General features: G+C 50.8%; 2 protein-coding genes across 4 annotated transcripts; both read right to left on the reverse strand.

Annotated features, from left to right (window-relative positions):
• Positions 1-621: 621 nt before the first annotated feature.
• Positions 622-4,732, reverse strand: EBP (EBP cholestenol delta-isomerase). Its single transcript, XM_022563768.2, has 5 exons — positions 4,644-4,732; positions 3,384-3,747; positions 1,980-2,016; positions 1,724-1,854; positions 622-1,099 (listed from the first exon to the last, which is right to left on the reverse strand). Exons 2-5 carry the CDS (start codon positions 3,682-3,684, stop codon positions 876-878), a joined length of 693 nt encoding a protein of 230 aa, XP_022419476.1. The 5' UTR covers positions 3,685-3,747; positions 4,644-4,732; the 3' UTR covers positions 622-875.
• Positions 3,784-16,374, reverse strand: PORCN (porcupine O-acyltransferase). Of its 3 annotated transcripts, none has more exons than XM_089904591.1 (15): positions 16,195-16,374; positions 15,354-15,526; positions 13,917-14,109; positions 13,549-13,592; positions 12,983-13,164; positions 12,771-12,901; positions 11,413-11,427; positions 11,190-11,315; positions 10,929-11,029; positions 9,797-9,873; positions 9,640-9,703; positions 9,434-9,519; positions 8,298-8,408; positions 4,644-6,165; positions 3,784-4,372 (listed from the first exon to the last, which is right to left on the reverse strand). In XM_089904591.1, the coding sequence occupies exons 2-14, from the start codon at positions 15,487-15,489 to the stop codon at positions 6,064-6,066; spliced, it is 1,368 nt and encodes a 455-aa protein (XP_089760717.1). In that variant the 5' UTR covers positions 15,490-15,526; positions 16,195-16,374; the 3' UTR covers positions 3,784-4,372; positions 4,644-6,063. The 3 variants fall into 3 exon arrangements, with proteins under 3 accessions (XP_089760717.1, XP_089760716.1, XP_089760718.1); XM_089904590.1 differs by lacking the exon at positions 11,413-11,427 and adding an exon at positions 12,639-12,656; XM_089904592.1 differs by lacking the exon at positions 11,413-11,427 and having other exon boundaries at positions 16,195-16,371.
• Between the last annotated feature and the right edge of the window lie 229 nt (positions 16,375-16,603).

Here is a 16,603-nt window from a genome sequence, read left to right on the forward strand (position 1 = left end):
GAGGTCTGTTGGGGCGAGTGATGGGGTCTGTGGTGTGAGTGACAGAGGTCTGTGAGGTGAATGATGGTCTGTCTATGGAGCAAATGAAAGGCTGTGGGGAGAGTGATGGGTATCTTAGTTGTTAATGATGGAGTATGTGGTGTGAGTGATGGGAGGGTGGTGGAGTGAGTTTTGTGGGGTCTCTGGTGTGAGTGATGGGATGGTTAGGGTAGTGATGGGGGTCTTTGGAGTAATGAGGGGTCTGTGGAGTTAGTGATGGGGTAGTTGTGGGGTACCTGATCAGGAGACAAGAGGTTGAGTAAACTGAAGAACTTGGATTTGGAAAATTCTCAGCCTGTCCATATTGCAAAGAGAGAGGTGTGTTCTGGAGAGAACGCCAAGGGCGTGGGTGGATGATCACGCCTTAAAAGAGCTGACAGGTGTGATTCATGGATCTAATCAGCCATCAGAGGAACTGTGGGGTCAGTGATGGGGATTTGTGAGGTCATAGATTCGAGGTCTACATGATGATGATGGCAGTCTATGGCTGAGAGAATGGTGGTCTGTGGAATGAGTGCTGGAGGGGTCTATGGGGTCAGTCATGGGGCATCTCTGGGGTTAGTCATTAAAGATCTCTCAGCATAGGGTCAAGATCTTTATTTCCTGATTTAAAAAAACTGTCCCCATCACAGACTTCCAAGGTTCTCTTGTACCTTTGTCCCAACAGCTCCTGACAGTAGCTCCACACAGCTCCTTTCTTCCCCCTGTTCACCCATCAGCCTGAGTTTGACAGATCAATTTGATTTGTCCTTCCAACCTGTGAGAGCAAGGATTGGAATCTTCTGGCAGGTGGAGAGTTCCTCAATAGCCAGTGTTCAAGCCCAGTTCATCACTCATTAGTTCTGCTTGCTCTTGGCTTTTGTGGCTTTGGTGTCCAGCATGCTCTGGGCACGAGCAAGTTGCTTTATAGAATCAAGCACGAGGATTCCGGGCAGCACCAGCCACAGGGCGTTCAAGAAGACAAAGTAAAACCAGAAGTAGAGAGGGTGGCCCAGCTCCCCATGCTGGAATCCCTCACGGTGCTCTGTCAGGAAATATAGCACATCCCCGTATATCTGACCTGTGAGAGATAGAAGGGGAAGAAGGAAAGCCTGTAAGGAGGGGGAACAATTCCAAGCCATTTTCCAAGTCATCAGAGCTCAGGATTCCCAAATTCAGAGACCTAAGTGTTCTGCAATCATATGGCTGAGGATTTCAGAAAACAGAAGTGAGATTTCCAGAAATCAGAAGCTAAGACTTTCTGAACTCAGGAGAGTTCATATCTCTAGAGTTTAAGGAAGCTCAAAATCCTTTCATTCAAGACATCTCAGGATTCCAGGACTAGAGAGAACTCACATTTCCAGAAAGTTAACAAAGTAAGAACATAAGAGGACTGAATCTCAGATGAAGGAAACTCAGAATCTTGCTCCTGGAGGATCCGGGGGCCTCCCACCATCATGGGTCACCTCATGTAACCGTAACCTTCATGGGAGACTTTGTGATGGAGTGGGAGGAGAAATGAACCCTCCTCGCTTGAGAATGCAGGCCAAGAGGGGCATGGCTGTTCCAGAACCTCAGGGACTTTGTCATTCAGTCTGACTCAGCCCTGGATGGGCACATTGAGAGGTCCCACCTGCAGGGATGCCCCCATGTCTGTGGATCCCCCATCAAGCCCTCAAGCACCCAGTGTGGGCCCTCTCCTCACCCACAGAGACCACAAGCTGTAGGACAAAGCGGAGGGGCTGCTGGCGGAGAAAGGCGATCACCACCCATAGGCTGAGTGGTCCCCACAAGCAAGCTGTGATGGTCTCCATGCATATCATGAAGCTGTCATTCCTGCAAGAGAAAGGATTGGGGGGCACTGGCATCACTGTGCTCTCCCCACAAGGCACCCCATTAGTGGTCCCTGACTTACCACCCCTCCAAAACACAGGTCTCCCTTGACAGAGGCAAACACTTACAGGATGTATCGGCTGTCTCCCTTGGCATACTCTTTCCCTGAAGAAGACGAGAGACATACATGAAGAATATCATCAGGAAAAGGAACTCAGACTAACTTCCCCATGCCTCAGTTTCCTCATCTGTGAAATGGGGTAGTTGTTTGGACTCTAGGGTTAATATATGTATACAAGATAATGTGTGCAAACCTGGCACAGAACAATAAGTGTTGCTGTGATTGTCTGGTATTCAATAAATGTTTGTGGAGTAAAATGAGGCAAGTGTAAATGATGGAGTGAGGGACGTAGCCAATGAGTGAGTGTGGAGTTAGCGAGCGAGTGAGTGTGGAGACAGCGAGCGAGCGAGCGAGCGAGAGAGAGAGAGAGAGAGAGAGAGAGAGAGAAGGTGAACAGATGAGTAAATGAAAGAGTGAGCAGAGAATCAAGAAAAAGACAGATCACCCAATGTAAAAATAGGAGACTGGAATAGGCTTTTCACAAAAGAGGATTTCCAAATGGTCAGTAAACACATGAAAGCTACTCAAACTTTTGTTAGTCATTAAGGGAAAGCAAATTAAAACCATAATGAGATATCACTCACATCCACTGGAAGGACTAAAATTTAAGAAACACCTGACCATACCAAGTGTCAGTGAGGATGTGGGAAACTAGAACTCTCATATACTGCCGGTGGGAATATAAAATGGCGCAGCCATTTTAAAATTTTTTGGTGCAGCCATTCTTGAAAAGTTTGGCAGTTTTTCATAAAGGTAAACACACATCTACCATGTGACCCAGCCATTCCACTCCTCCATATTTACCCTAGAGAAATGAAAGCAGATCTCCAAACGGAGATCTTGCAGAAGAATGTTCTACCAGATTTATTCTTGAGGCCAAAAAGGAGTATTGTTTGTAACAGCAAAATATTGGTGGAAAATGCTATCAATACTGGAAAAGTCAAATAGTTCTGTAAGCGTCCTCATTTAAAAAAAGCAAAGTTCAGAAGTGTATATAGCATGTTACCATTTACACAAAAGAAAAAATAAAAATGATGATAAGTAATATGGCATCTACTATCTGCCAAACACTGTTCTAAGTGTCTTACATATATTTGGATATGACTTATTATCCCTCTTTTATAATTGAGCAAACTGAGGCTTATGTGTGTTAATTTATGTGTAAAACCCTGAAAAGAAACATATGCAATTATTTGGGGAAACTTGGTGGATAGAACGCAGATTTTCACTGCATACCTCTTTAAATTGTTTAGTTTTGGATCCATGTGAATATATATGCAACAAAAAGTTAAATAAATTTAAAAATTTTATTTAAAATGAATGGAAAAGAGTTGGTGGGTGGGTAAACATCTAAGCCAATCCCTGCCCAGGAAATTCCCTTCCACAGCACACTGAAGAATTCAGGACTCACAGAGTTGAGACAAGATGGCTTGGTCTCCGAGAAGGTCCTCGTGGTAGAGGCTGAACCAGCCCTCGATCACCAAGTGAATGAACCCACACACTGCAAACCAGCACAGGGACAGTCTCCGCCAAGTCCCCAGTGGGATGACCGCAGCATGACCTGACAACAGCCATGTGGTCACAACTAAGACCCCAGAGATGGAGAAGAGGCCAGCCAGGAGATGCCAGGTGGGGCAGTCATTAGGCACAAAGTTGTCCAGCCTCAGGTGCCGAGGCCAGTATGGGTGCACGGGGCTGGCATTGGTGGTCATGTCTTTGTAGGCTGATGGAGGTGTGTGGATATGTAGAAAGGAGAATAAAAGGAAAGGAAAAACCTGAACAAATAGAGAGCACAGAATGAGATCATAAAATCAAATCCAAATAGTTTATTATGACAAGAAATGTAAATGGACTCAATTAACCAATCAATACAGACATGATTAAAATAATCTAATTATTTACTGTTTTAAAAAACATGACTATAAGGCCACAGAAATACTGAAAGCTTGTTCCAGCCCTCCGGGAGCCATAGGATGCGGTAGACACAGGAACTAGAACAGGTCCCAGCCCTCATTGGTCAGTTTGCTGGGGAAGATAGGAACCAGGCCCAGTCTCTGCCCTCATTGGTCACAGTCTGGTGGGCAGACACAAGAATCATACTAGGTCCCAGCCCTCATTGGTCACGCTTTGGTGGGGGAGCCACCTGATCCCCGCCCTCAGGGGTCACAGTCGGCTGGGGGAGACACAACGACCAGGTAAGGTCCCATTTGCAGGGGTCACTGTCTTGCATCATGCAACGGAAAGCTATTACCCTCCCCGTAGTCCTGGAAACTGCAGGACAGAAGAGAGAAGACTAATTAGAACGACGACCCTCAGGTTCAGGTGTGGGATCGCCCGACTCCTCCCGAAATTGCGCAGCCTGTGGCTAACCTGCAACAAAGAGGAGCCTTGCGCGGGGCTCTAAAGAGAAAAAGGAGGGTCAAATACAGAGACCACCAATCAGAACTAGAACCCGCTAGTTCAGCTGCCCAATGAGAAGGCGGATCTTCTGTCGTCCGGACGACCGCGCGGTAGTCGGGGGTCCTGCGCAGGCGCGTGGGGGTGGCGGGGGGGGGTGGGACGGCGCGGGGTGGGGGGGAAGGGTAGGGTCTCGCGCAGGCGCGCCGAGGGCTGGCCGTTTTGCAATTGAGAACTAAGGGATGGAGTGGCAGGCCAGGCGGAGGGAACTCACCCAGCAGCGCGGCTGCAGCGGCCTCTCCCACCGGCTCCGGGGTCTCTCTAGGATCGCTCGCTGGCTCCGAAATATCCCTAGTTCAAACCCAACCCCTCACAGGTTCCGCCTTACGGAACTGGCCAATGGAGGGGCTGGGAAGGAGGCCAGTGCCGCTCCCAACCAATAGTAATTCTCTGTGCCGCCGACCCCGCCCTCACGCGTTGGTACCATTTTCGCTGTTGGTTGAGACCCAGTCAGGCGTGGAAGAGGCTGGGAGGGCCGAGGTTGGTGGGCGTTTTCGGCGGAAGCCAACCTGCAGCGAGTCGCGGCTTCAGTTTCCTATCCCCTTATAAATCACATCGGAAATCGGGTGTTTCTGTGCTGTTGCATCAGCATTGCATTGTGTCTTCTCACCTTTGCCCTCATTTGCAAAGGCAGAGCAACGAAATCTTTTCCCAGACCAACCTTCAATCCTAATCCCCGAATGGGCAAGGAAACTGTTAATACAACAGGCAGATCAATCCTACACGCTGCCTCTGCCTCCCCCTCAGGCCATCTTCACCTCTCCTGACTTCAAGTCAGAAGAACCAATCAAAACCCAGGCCCTTCAGCCTTGTTGGCCAATTGGCATGGAGACCCTCAATCTCCCCCTGCCAACTCTAAAGAACAAATCAGGACTCCATAACTCTAACCCAGTGGGCACCCAGACTAAGTCAGTATCCAGATCCAACCCAGGCCTCCTATCCAATTAGAACCCACAGCCCTCAGTCCTAAGGACCAATAAGCATCAGCTCTTCATCAGTCTTTCCCTCCTCTGTCCCAGTCAGGGCAACCAAACCGAATGGGGATCCCTCAGTTTTTCTAGCCAATTAGTATCAGGCCTCCCCTACATCCAAGTATCCAATCTGTCCTGGCCCCACTCAAATCAAGCAGTGCTATCCTCAGGCTCATCATCCAATCATGAATGATAATAAACCATGAACCAATCACAACCTCCCTCTTCACGGTTTCTAGCTTCCAAACCTTTATCCATGCTGTGCCCCCTTCCTCACTCACTTCTATTCCCCACTGAGCAGTGAAGAGCGAGCCTTTTGTATACTTCCTACTTTTATTTGATAATAACAAACTGTATATAAAAAGGGTCAAGGAAGGCGGGGAGGCCCTGTATCTCCCCCTCTCTGCTTCCCCAAGTATCCCCCGCCCCTAGGCCCCAGCAGGGACCACTCCCTTCCCGCCTTGTGGTGGGGTGGGGATTGACAGGCATGGAAATGGGGTGTGTGTGTGTGTGTGTGTGTGTGTGTGTGTGTGTATGGGTGTTGGGGGGGTAAAGGATGGAGAGAGGGTCAAGAATTAGAGAGAGGGCCTTCCCTCATCCCCCATCAGAGCTGGCACCCTGAGGAGGGGTCTTGAGAGAGTTGTGAGGGTCCACAGATGTGCCTCAGCCTATGAGACGGTAGAAGATCCAGCATCCAAAAGTGACCCAGTGACTGGCCCAGCTGAGCTCTGACCATTTGTGGACAGTGTATGCCATGCCGTAGCCCTGTGGGAGAGAAAGCGGTGATGGTCGGTCCCACTCAGCAAGAACAAAGAAGGTCTCAGGAAAACCTATCCTTTGCTCAAGGACGTTTCTGTGACTCCACTGCAACCCTGAGTGAGGCCCCAGAGAAGAGATTGGGTACATATGAAAGGTAGGCATATTTAGTTTTCTTCTTTTGTATTTTCTTCTCTTTCAAAAATTTAAAAAAACAAGACAAGGCAATCCCATTCTCTGACCTGTACTCTCCCGTATATATAAAGAGCTCCTAGAAATTGATTTTTTAAAAAGACAAAAATTAGCAAAGGAGGTGAGTAGGCCATTTTCAGTAAAGGGAAAAAAAAACCCAAATGGCTCTTAAATATACGACAAAATACTCAGCCTCACTCATCATCTTCCTCCACTCAAACTGGCAAACATATCCACGAGGTCTGAGAGGCACCCTGTTGTCGGGGCGTCAAGCACGATCACATACTGCTGGTGGGAGGGCAAAAAGGTAACTTCTCCATTGCTGTCAAGACTAGATCCTACAGCTCTGTCTGCACCTATGTGAATCCACGTGGATGTGAGGGTATTACTTGCTGCAGCACCACTTACCATAGGAAAAGAGTGGGAATCACCTGGGTGTCCACCAATAAGGGACAAACTACATTGTGTCACAATGGAAAAAATGAACGAGGACACTCTATGTCTTCATGTGGAAGGTTTTCAGGAATTATGTGAAAAAAGCAACATGCAGCACAGTGTCATTCATGTGTTACCTTTAGGGTAAAAAGCAGGGGGGAGGGAATTAAAATATATTTTTATATCTGCTTATTATGATTCAATTTTAGAAGGATAGTTTAATAAAATGAATAAAAGTGGTTACCTGTAAGAGGGTGGGGGTAAGACGGCAGGAATAAGACTCTCCCCTGAATATCTTGAATACTGTTTGGTTTTTCAACCACGTGATATGCATTAACTTTTTTTTTTTTTTTTTTTGGTCATGCCGCGTGGCTTGAGGGATCTTAGTTCCCCGACTAGGGATTGAACCCTGGCCCCCGCAGTGAAAGCGCCGAGTCCTAACCACTGGACAGCCAGGGAATTTCCTTAAATTTTTAATTGAAAATAAAACTTTATATTATTTTATATTTTGTCATTAAAAACAATTTTTAATTTTTTATTCAGGTTGAATGTGCAAAATCTGGGTTTTGCTTCTTCTTAAATAAAATTTTTGTTTTATTTTTATTAAAACTTTAAAAATAGTTAATGCAGGGTATTCCCTGGCCGTCCAGTGGTTAGGACTCGGCGCTTTCACTGTGGGGGCCAGGGTTCAATCCCTGGTCGGGGAACTAAGATCCCGAAAGCCGCCTGGAATGGCCAAAAAAAAGAAAAAGAAAAAAAATGAACTGAAAGAGAAGCTAAACCGGGATCCGCTAGTGCCATATGAATAAACATTATTTTGAAATTGTTCTTCATTTAAAAAGGAGTAAAACCTGGAACGTGCACACTCCACCTGCATAAAACTAGTATATACATTTTAACATACACTTTTTTTTTTTGCAATACGCGGGCCTGTCACTGTTGTGGCCTCTCCTATTGCGGAGCACAGGCTCCGGACGCGCAGGCTCAGCAGCCATGGCTCATGGGCCCAGCCGCTCCGCGGCATGTGGGATCTTCCCGGACCGGGGCACGAACCCGTGTCCCCTGCATCGGCAGGCGGACTCTCAATCACTGCACCACCAGGGAAGCCCAACATACACTTTTTAAGTAGAATCCAGGATTTGCACAATCAATGTAAGTAAAACTATTTTTTTAACAAATTAAATAAAGAAATCTTGTGAATTCTACCTAAATAAAAATATGATGAAATAATTAACTTTTAAAAAAGTAAAACCTGGATTTTGCACTCCATCTCTAGAAAATAAATTTTATAAGTAAAATAAATGTATTTTGCACACTTCACCCAAGTAAAAGACCCAACAGTATGAATCAACCAGAGGGACAAGGGGACAGAAGGACGGTAGAGCAGTGGCTACACAAGCTGGAGACAGATGACACAAGGTTCCCATGCCTTGGCCTCCCCACCTTTGTCCTCATGGTTCCCATGAATAGGTAGCATATCCCTGGGTAACCCTGAGCCCAGGGCCCCACCTCACCTGCTCCTCTGTGGTGTCGTCCACATCAACATCGAACAGGGAGCCCAGGTAGGCCAGGTGGAAGATGGCCAGGGCCCCAAAGAACAGGTTTAGGGCTCGCACCCCCAGGCCCTGTGGGGGACAGATGGATATGCTTGGCAGCTGGACCTAATCACCACCCCCCAGCCCCACTTGGGCAGGGGCACACAGGGAAATGCACAAGGCACAGGAATAAGGATGTCCAGGGCACCCACCCCCAGGGTAGGAAAGAGATGGTTCTGATCCTCCTATGGGAGCTCAAGGGGTATCCAAGGATGAGGGTACTGTTAGCATGAGAGCGTCCAGGTTGGGGGAGATGTGAGTATTCAGGCAGAGGAGGAAAAATGGTGGGTAGGGCTTTGAGTTGGGGGTTTATGGTAATAAACATTGGTTGTCGGGTGGGAGGAAAATCTGAAATTCTCCATACTTCTTGTTGCAAAAAGAATGAGAAAAAAAAAAAGACTCAAACGAAAGCAAATCCCCACTGTGACCTACAGGGCCCACCTCTCCCTGTCTCACTCACTCTGCTCAAGCCATACCGGCCTCCTCGCTGTTCCTCAAATATTCCAGGCCCTCTCCCATCTCAGGGCCTTTACACTGGTTGTTGCCTTTGCCTGGAATGCTTCCCTCCCTCACCTCCTTCAGTTAAAGAACTCAAAAGTCACCTCTCCATTTAAACTTGAAACCACTCAGCCCCTGATACTTCCCTTTCTCTTTCTCTTATGTATTTTCTCCTTGGCACTAATCACAGTCTAACAAACTATTATACTTTACTTATTTTTTATTTACTGTCTTCCCTGTTAAAATGTTTGTCCCAGAGGGCTGGGACTTTGGTCTGTTTTGTTCACCACTGTGTCTCCAGCACCTTGAACAATGCCTGATACCAGCAGGTGCTCAACAGATGTTCACTGGGGAAAATAAACGCTAGGTGGGTATATAGCGGTTGCTTGATAAATGTTCGTTAGATAAATGGATGCCAGTGAATAGAGATGAGGTTATGGGGGTGGATCGGGCACTGGAAGAGGAAGCTGGGCACCCTGAGACAGATATAAGATGGAGACAGAAGTAATTTTTGAGGGAGAGAGTTGGACAAAAGGCTGCCTAGGCTGAACCCTCACCAAGCGATGCTGGTGTGAACAGTCTGCTGGGCACCGTTTCGACAAGATGCAGGCACTGAGGATCCGAGCCAGGCGCTTTCGGAGGACTAGGGCAGATGCGGGGTTGGGGGGGCAGAGGTAAGGGCGTCAGGTTAGCCTCAGGGGACGGTGGTTCCAGCCCGCCACCAACCTTCCATCCCATCTACTGGGCTGGGTTCCGCCCTCACCGTGCTCCACATAAGTGATAAACGCCAGGGACAGCAGCACCGCAGCCAGGTGGAAGCTGAAGCCCTGGGGTGGGGGTGGGGGGCAATGAGGTGAGTGAGGAGGAGGCCCTACCACCCCCATCCAGCTACCACCCTGGTCCCGCTCTGCCCTGCTCACGTGCAGGAGGGCGCTGGCTGCATAGGTGACCAGCACAGCTGAGAAGGTCCCCAGGCGGAGAGCATTCTTGAAAACATCTGCAGGGGGGAGATGTGGGGCAAGTGTCTCCTGAGATTCCCCCCTGCCCTTCCTGGAGGGCCATAGGGCAGGGTGAGGATACCCACAACCTCTTGGGGCCCCCAGGATGAAGCCTCTTTATAATGGCCTCCAACTTCACATTGTCTAAAAGTTAGCTCCTGATCTTCCCTCCCAACCTGCTCCTCCTATATAGTCTTTCCCAAGTGCAGCCAGTGTCAACTACACCCTTCCAGTTCCTCAGGACAAAAGCCTCACTATCACCCTTGATCTGCCCCCCACCCCCAACGCCCATAACCAAACTCAGCAAATCCTGTCAGTTCTATCTTCAGAGTTTATCCAGAATCTGACCTCTCCTCCCCATTTCCACTCTGCCCTCCCCGACTCCCTGTCTGTCCTCACAGTAGCCAGAGGGTCCTGGTACAACCTAAGTCAGCCCATGGCCCTCCTCTGCTCAGAACCCTGCTCTGAGATCTCTCTCAGAGAAAAAGCCAAAGTCCTCCCCGTGGCCAGAGAGGCCCTACAGAACCAGGCCCTGTCACCTCTCCGAACTCACCTCCTGCCACTGGTCCCCTCGCTCACTCTGATCCCACCACACTGGTCTCCTCACTGTTTTTCAAATGTGCCAGGTATGCTCCTGCCTCAGGGCCTTTGCACTTGCTGTTCCTTCCATGTGTTAAATTCCTCCCCTACATGTTTGCATTGATTGCTCTCTCACCTTCTTCAGGTCTTTGCTCAAACGTTAGCTCTTCAGTGAGACTTGCTCTGGATGATGTATTTAAAATTGCATCCACCCCTACTCACACACTCCTAACACTCCCAGGTCATCTTTACCTGCTTTATTTATTTATTTTTTACCATAGCACTTATCACTACCTGAACTATTGTGTATTTTCTTTTTATTATACTGCTACCCCCACAAAAATGTCAACTCCACAAGGGCAGGAATTTGGGAGATTTTTTGGTCCCTACTATCTTCAGCTTGTTGTATGAATGTGTGAAAGGGGTGTGGGTTGAGGACTGCCAACTCTCTTGGAGTGGTGACTTGGTGACTCACAGTTATTTAGCCAATAAGACATGGGCAGGTTCCAGCTTGTGACAACTTCCACCATGGACCGGGGCAGCTCCACGTTCAGTGGCTTAGAGACCGTCAGGTCCCTATGGGCAAAAGAGACACGCAAACTCATTTGGGATTTCAACCCACCTGATGGCCACACTTTTGTTCTTGGCTGTTCCCTCCCCCAGGAACACCCCCCTCCTCCCTGCAGCTCCTCTAGGCAGCACCCTGTGGGAGATGGGGCTCCCCAGCCCTCCCCACCATTCCAGGTGATCCTTCTCCTCGGTGAAGCCAGCCCCTGCCAACGTGGCCGTGGCCTCGGACAGAAAGCCCACAAAATAGTTGCTGAAGTGGAAGGAGACAGCGCTCTCATAGGCTCGCAGCCACCTGCGGGAAAGGAGCCAGGGAGAGAGAGGCATCACGCCCAGGCCCCAGCATGACACCCCACCATGTGCCAGCATCCCTGGCCCCTCTGTAGACTCACCTTACCATGGTGCCCCTAGGGGTCAGGAAGGCAGCAGAGAAGAAAGGAAAGAGAGTCAGAGAGGCCCTGGAGGCTGGCCTGAGTTGTTCATCAACAAGACAGACAAATATGGTGGCAAAAGAGGTGCGCTGTGATAGTCCCACACATCTATCCATCCGTACACCATCAGTTAGTTTCAGGTAGCTCAAATGGATGTGTGAGCTGCCCTATAATATGACACGGTCCCGCAGCTTCACGTGGCCAGACATCCAGACCCAGGGACTGTTAGAGGCTGACCTCACAGCCACATGGCCAGACACACATACTATCAGACTCCAAGCTCTCTGACCTGATTCGGTGACCATAAGATACCCGGAAGTCCTTTAGTTAGGCACAGAGACCATCAAGCACCCTGTTATTCATGCACACACAATTCTGCACTCAGATAGCCATCCTGTCAGTTGTACAGTCAGACACGGTCAAAGACAGGCAGCGTCTTACACTGGAAAAAGCATAGGATTCAGGCCTGGGATTAGTGCCTGGCTGCTTAGTTGGGTGACACTGGGCAAGTCATTCCACCCTTCAGAGCCTCATTCAGCATCAGACACAATCAGTGGCCAATGAGTAGGGGAGAAGGTCATACAGTCAAATAGCTGGATGAAATCCTAGTCACACCCGGGGTGGATGGTCGGTTCTGCCCCTCAGCTAGACAATACCAAGGAGCCAGAGAAGGCAGACCCACAGGCAGAATCCATCACAGATATGCGCACAACACGCGACAGTCAGACCCATTCCCAGCCAGGGTTACAGACAAGCCAGATTTATCCTATCCAGTGACAGCCACAAACTCCCATCATGGACAACCGCCCAGCCAGACAGCCAGAACTCCAGTCCCACACAGGAGTCCCTGGCTGATAGGTAAACAACCTATACAAACCCCTAGCTAGAGTCACAGACAGGTCAGTGTCACCAACCAACACATACTTGTGGCACTGCAGTCACATAACTTGCTTCTGATGGTGAAATAGCAGAACAGACGGACAGCCAGGCACAGTATGTGACGGAGTATCCATTGTACACGGAGTCATAGGGCCAATCTTGGTCAGACCACAGCCACAGACACTCAGTCTCTGTCTAGTCACTGGGTGGATGGTCAGACAGTCTCAGACTCACAGAACCAATCAGTCACAGACTGTGCACCCACCCCCATTCAGCCCCACTCGCCCTCAGCACCTGCCCTCATTTACCTGGCTTTGCGTTTCTTGCTGTAGTAACAGAAGACAGACAGAAGCATTAAGAGACAACTCAGAGCTGGGGAGACCCCAGGTCCCTCCCCAACCCCCTCACTGCTGGGCAGAGGCCTCGAAGGCTGTGCTCACTTGCGAAGGAGGCGGTCACCATCAAGGGGGATGAAGTACGGGAAGAGGTAGGGGCCCACACAGGTGGACAGCACAAGGCACAGCAGGGCCAGCGCCAGACTCCGGGCCACCTTCTGCAGCCATCGGCGGCTCTGTGGGGATCAAGGCTCCATGAACATTGCCCCATGGTGGCTTCCCATGGTCCCTGCCCACCTGTCCACCCAGGACCTCACCAGCGGGCGGCCTTGGACGGCCTGTAGGTAGCTGTGGAAGGATATCCAGGGCCCAAAGACGATGGTGCCCACGAAGTAGAGGTAGCCCATGAACTCCACGGGCGAGGGCACTGCACCCACCTCACCCCGGTCCAGGTCGAAGCCCAGAGACACCGCCTTCATGGCCACAATCATCTGGGCCCCTAGGTGTGGTGCCCATGGTCAAGTGGATGAGCAGAGAGCAGGTCATCATGGGGTATGGGGAACACCAGGTGAGAGGTGGTAAGAAAGAAGAGCAAGTGTGGAGAGGTGGGCATGGGGCCAGACAGGCAGCTGAGCAGGTAGGCCCAGGACTGGCAGATGTCTTGACTCAAGAGAGTCAGGCATGGACATGAGATGGGACAGACAGATGGGGAAGAGACATGGTAGAGAGAAACACAGATGTAAGGGGAATCTAAGGGCTGCGTGTCCAGTGGGCTAGGCAGATGAGGGAGAAAAGCGGGGAAGGAAAGACAGGGTGGGGGGAGTTAGGAGATGTGGAGTGGGGCTGGAGGGCTGGGGCAGGGGAGAGGGCCAGGGCTGCCTACCTCTCATCTTGTGCCATGTCACGGTGTCCACCATGTGCATCTCACTGAGGAAAAAGGTGGTGGTCTTGGCCCTATGACTCCTCTGGCCTCAGATACCACAAAGGGGGGAAACCAAGGTGCAGAGAGGGTATACCCTTCCCTGCCCTGCACAACCTCATGGAGGAATAGTTCTCCAGGGCTCCCTCCTCCAGGGGGAGCTCAAGTCCAGCCTGTTCTGTGTAGCCTTCGGAAAGAACAAGTCTCCCAGATTTCCATCCCCTCCAGAAACACCCCACGTCCTCCCTGTCCTGGACAGCCTCAGGAGGGGCGGCCTGGGGATCCCCCCGCCCTTCTGCTGACAGCGTGGGGATGAGGACATACACCCATACCCCATGAGTAGGTAGATGAGGATGGTGACGGAGAGGAAGACGCCGCGATGGGAGGAATGTCGGCAGAGGAACAGCACGAGGTAGCACAGGAGGCTGAGCAGTACGACCCAAACCATGTGCAGCTGGAAGAAGTGGTAGAGGCTGAAGAACCCGCCTGCCACGGTGCTTGCATGCTTCAGGTAGGATGGCAACCCTTTGGGTGAGAGAAAGAGAGAACAAGAAAGGGAATTAGAGCAGGGCTGGTAGAAGGGCAGCCTGGGCAGAGGACGTAGCTCAGGCAAAGGCTTAGAGGTTGGAACGTGGTGGGATTGCAGGGGGCCCAAAGCAGGTGTTGGGGAGCTGGGGAGGTGGCAGGGCTTGGGTTTAAAGAAAAGAGACATCTATAAAGGTCACTTTGGGAACCCTGGAGGAAATTTGAATAACTTATATTGAATAATATTATGGCATCAAGATTAAATTTCCTGAGGGGTGATGGTCAAGGCTATGGCTGTGGGGGGAAGATGTCTTTGTTCTTGGGGGACACACACAAGAGGATTTGGGATGAAGTGTCAGCAGGTTATTCAAGTGATTCAGGAAGATGATAGATAGATAGATAGATAGATAGATAGGCAGATGGACGGATGGATAGGTAGGTAGATAGATAGGTAGAGAGAGCAAGCTAATGTGGCAAGATGTTGACAGTTGGAGAATCGGGTGATGCATATATGGGTGTTCATGGTACTATTCTTTCAACTTAGCTTTTCAGTAACTTTGAAACTTTTCAAAATGATAAACCCGGGGAAAAAATAAAACATCCATTTAAAATAAAAGAACAAGAAAAAAGAAAGTGTAGAACTTCTGAATCTCAGATTTCCAAAATTCTCAGCATCCCATGGGGATCTCGGGTACTTGGGATCTTGTTGTTTGGATATAGGCTTGCCACGATTTGTGGAAACATTCCAGAATCCTAGAATCCAGAGATTTTATCATGCCGTGATTCCAGAAATCCAGAATGCCAGCATTTTGGAAGCCTGGAATGTGAGAATTTCAACTTGTCAGAATCCCCAAACCCCATAACACGGCACTTTGGGATACATGGTACTTTCCATAACCCTGTGACATCAGCATTTCAGAATCTTATAACCTTGGGATGTAGGCATTTCAGGATCCCAAGATTCAAGAACCTCAGCTTTCAACAGTCCCAGAACCCAGGGATACGGAAAGGTATGGCTTGGCATGGCAGGATGTGGCTTGGTGTGGTGTAGCATGGGGTGGCTGGGTTAGTGGGACGTGGTGTGGTAGAATGGCGCTTAGCCTGGTGGGCTGTGGTAGGCTGGACGTGTACGAGCCTGGCTTGGCTTGGCAAGATGTGGCAGGATAAAGTGGGGCTTGGTACGGATGAACGTGGCAGGTGTGATTTGGCCTGGCGTGGTGGCCCATGGTGTGGCAGGCACTTACCAAGCCTCCACAGGAGGCGGCAGGCGAGGCAGATGGCAAGGAGCAGCCAGATCTGGTCAAGGCCCTGCTGGGCAGTAGGCAGGAGACAGCCCTGCAGCAGCTGCTGGAAAAATTCCTGGCGGCTGAAGGTGGCCATTGTGGACCCCCACGGATGGATGGACTGATGGATAGACCTGCCAAAGGGGGGACATAGAAGGAGCTTAGTTGGGATGTCCACGGGGCAGACGATGCTCAAGAGATGGACTTGAGCGCTCAGATTTCAGTCTGGGGCTGTCCAACCCTTGTAGAGACAGGGTACTGGGGGGCTGAGGGAGGGTGTGAGTGTCAGGTACATCAGATTGAGCTGCCAGCTGTGTGTGTGGGGGGGTGTTCTGGGTGCACACACACAGCCCATGACCTGTGGTGAATGAAGGACCTGTGTTTCTTGTATGCTGGGAAGAGTCCGGGTCCGATAGTGATTGAATGGTGTACTTTGTAGGCCTGTATATCAAATTGGGGGGCTCCCTTGTTTCCGAGGTAGAGTCACTCAGTGTGGACGGCAGAGAGGGAGACCCTGTGACACTTGGGGGCCGCGTGCATCTCTCCTTGAACGGATGTGGGGGGTGTCCTGTATCCCCCGCGCGCCCCATCCCACCCCCACCCGGCCTCTCCCGGCCGCCAACAAAGCCCTGCCCAGGCCCGGGGGCTGCAGGGAGGTGGAGGTGGTGGAAAGGGACACAGCAGAAGGGAGAGTTGGAAAGGTGATGGAGAGGGGGCCCTAGCACACGCGCTGCAGACCCGCAAGGGGAGGCCGGCTCAGGATGCGAGCGGGAGAGCCGCACGTGCACTACCGGCGACCTACCTGGCAGTAAGAAAGCTGCGGTCCAGGGGGCCGGGGACGTACAGCCGCCGCCACCGTCGCCGCCTCCTCCGGGCAGCCTCCCCCGCAGGCCGCAAGGCCGGGACCAGCTGCGGCTCCCAGGGCGGCGCGGAGAGCGGGCCCTTTAAATCCCGGGGAGGCCCGGCCGGCCCGCTCGGCCAATAAGAGGACAGGAGCGGGGCGGGGACGGAGGAGGAGGGGAGCGGGAGGATTGAGGGAAGGAGGAGCGGGAGGTTGAGAGGAGCCGGGCGCGGGAGGACGTCGGCTTGTGGAACGTTGGATCCCGCACCTTTCCGACCTCTTGGTGTGCCAGTCCCTGAAGGGTCGCGTCGGGAGGTCTTCTGGCCGTCCAAGAACAAACTGTCCAAACGCCAAATTCCTAATCCTTGGA

The sequence above is a fragment of the Delphinapterus leucas genome, chromosome X (genome assembly GCF_059928025.1).
Source record: "Delphinapterus leucas isolate spDelLeu-1000000601 "Yukka" chromosome X, BTC_Dleu_Yukka2, whole genome shotgun sequence".
NCBI lineage: Eukaryota > Metazoa > Chordata > Mammalia > Artiodactyla > Monodontidae > Delphinapterus > Delphinapterus leucas.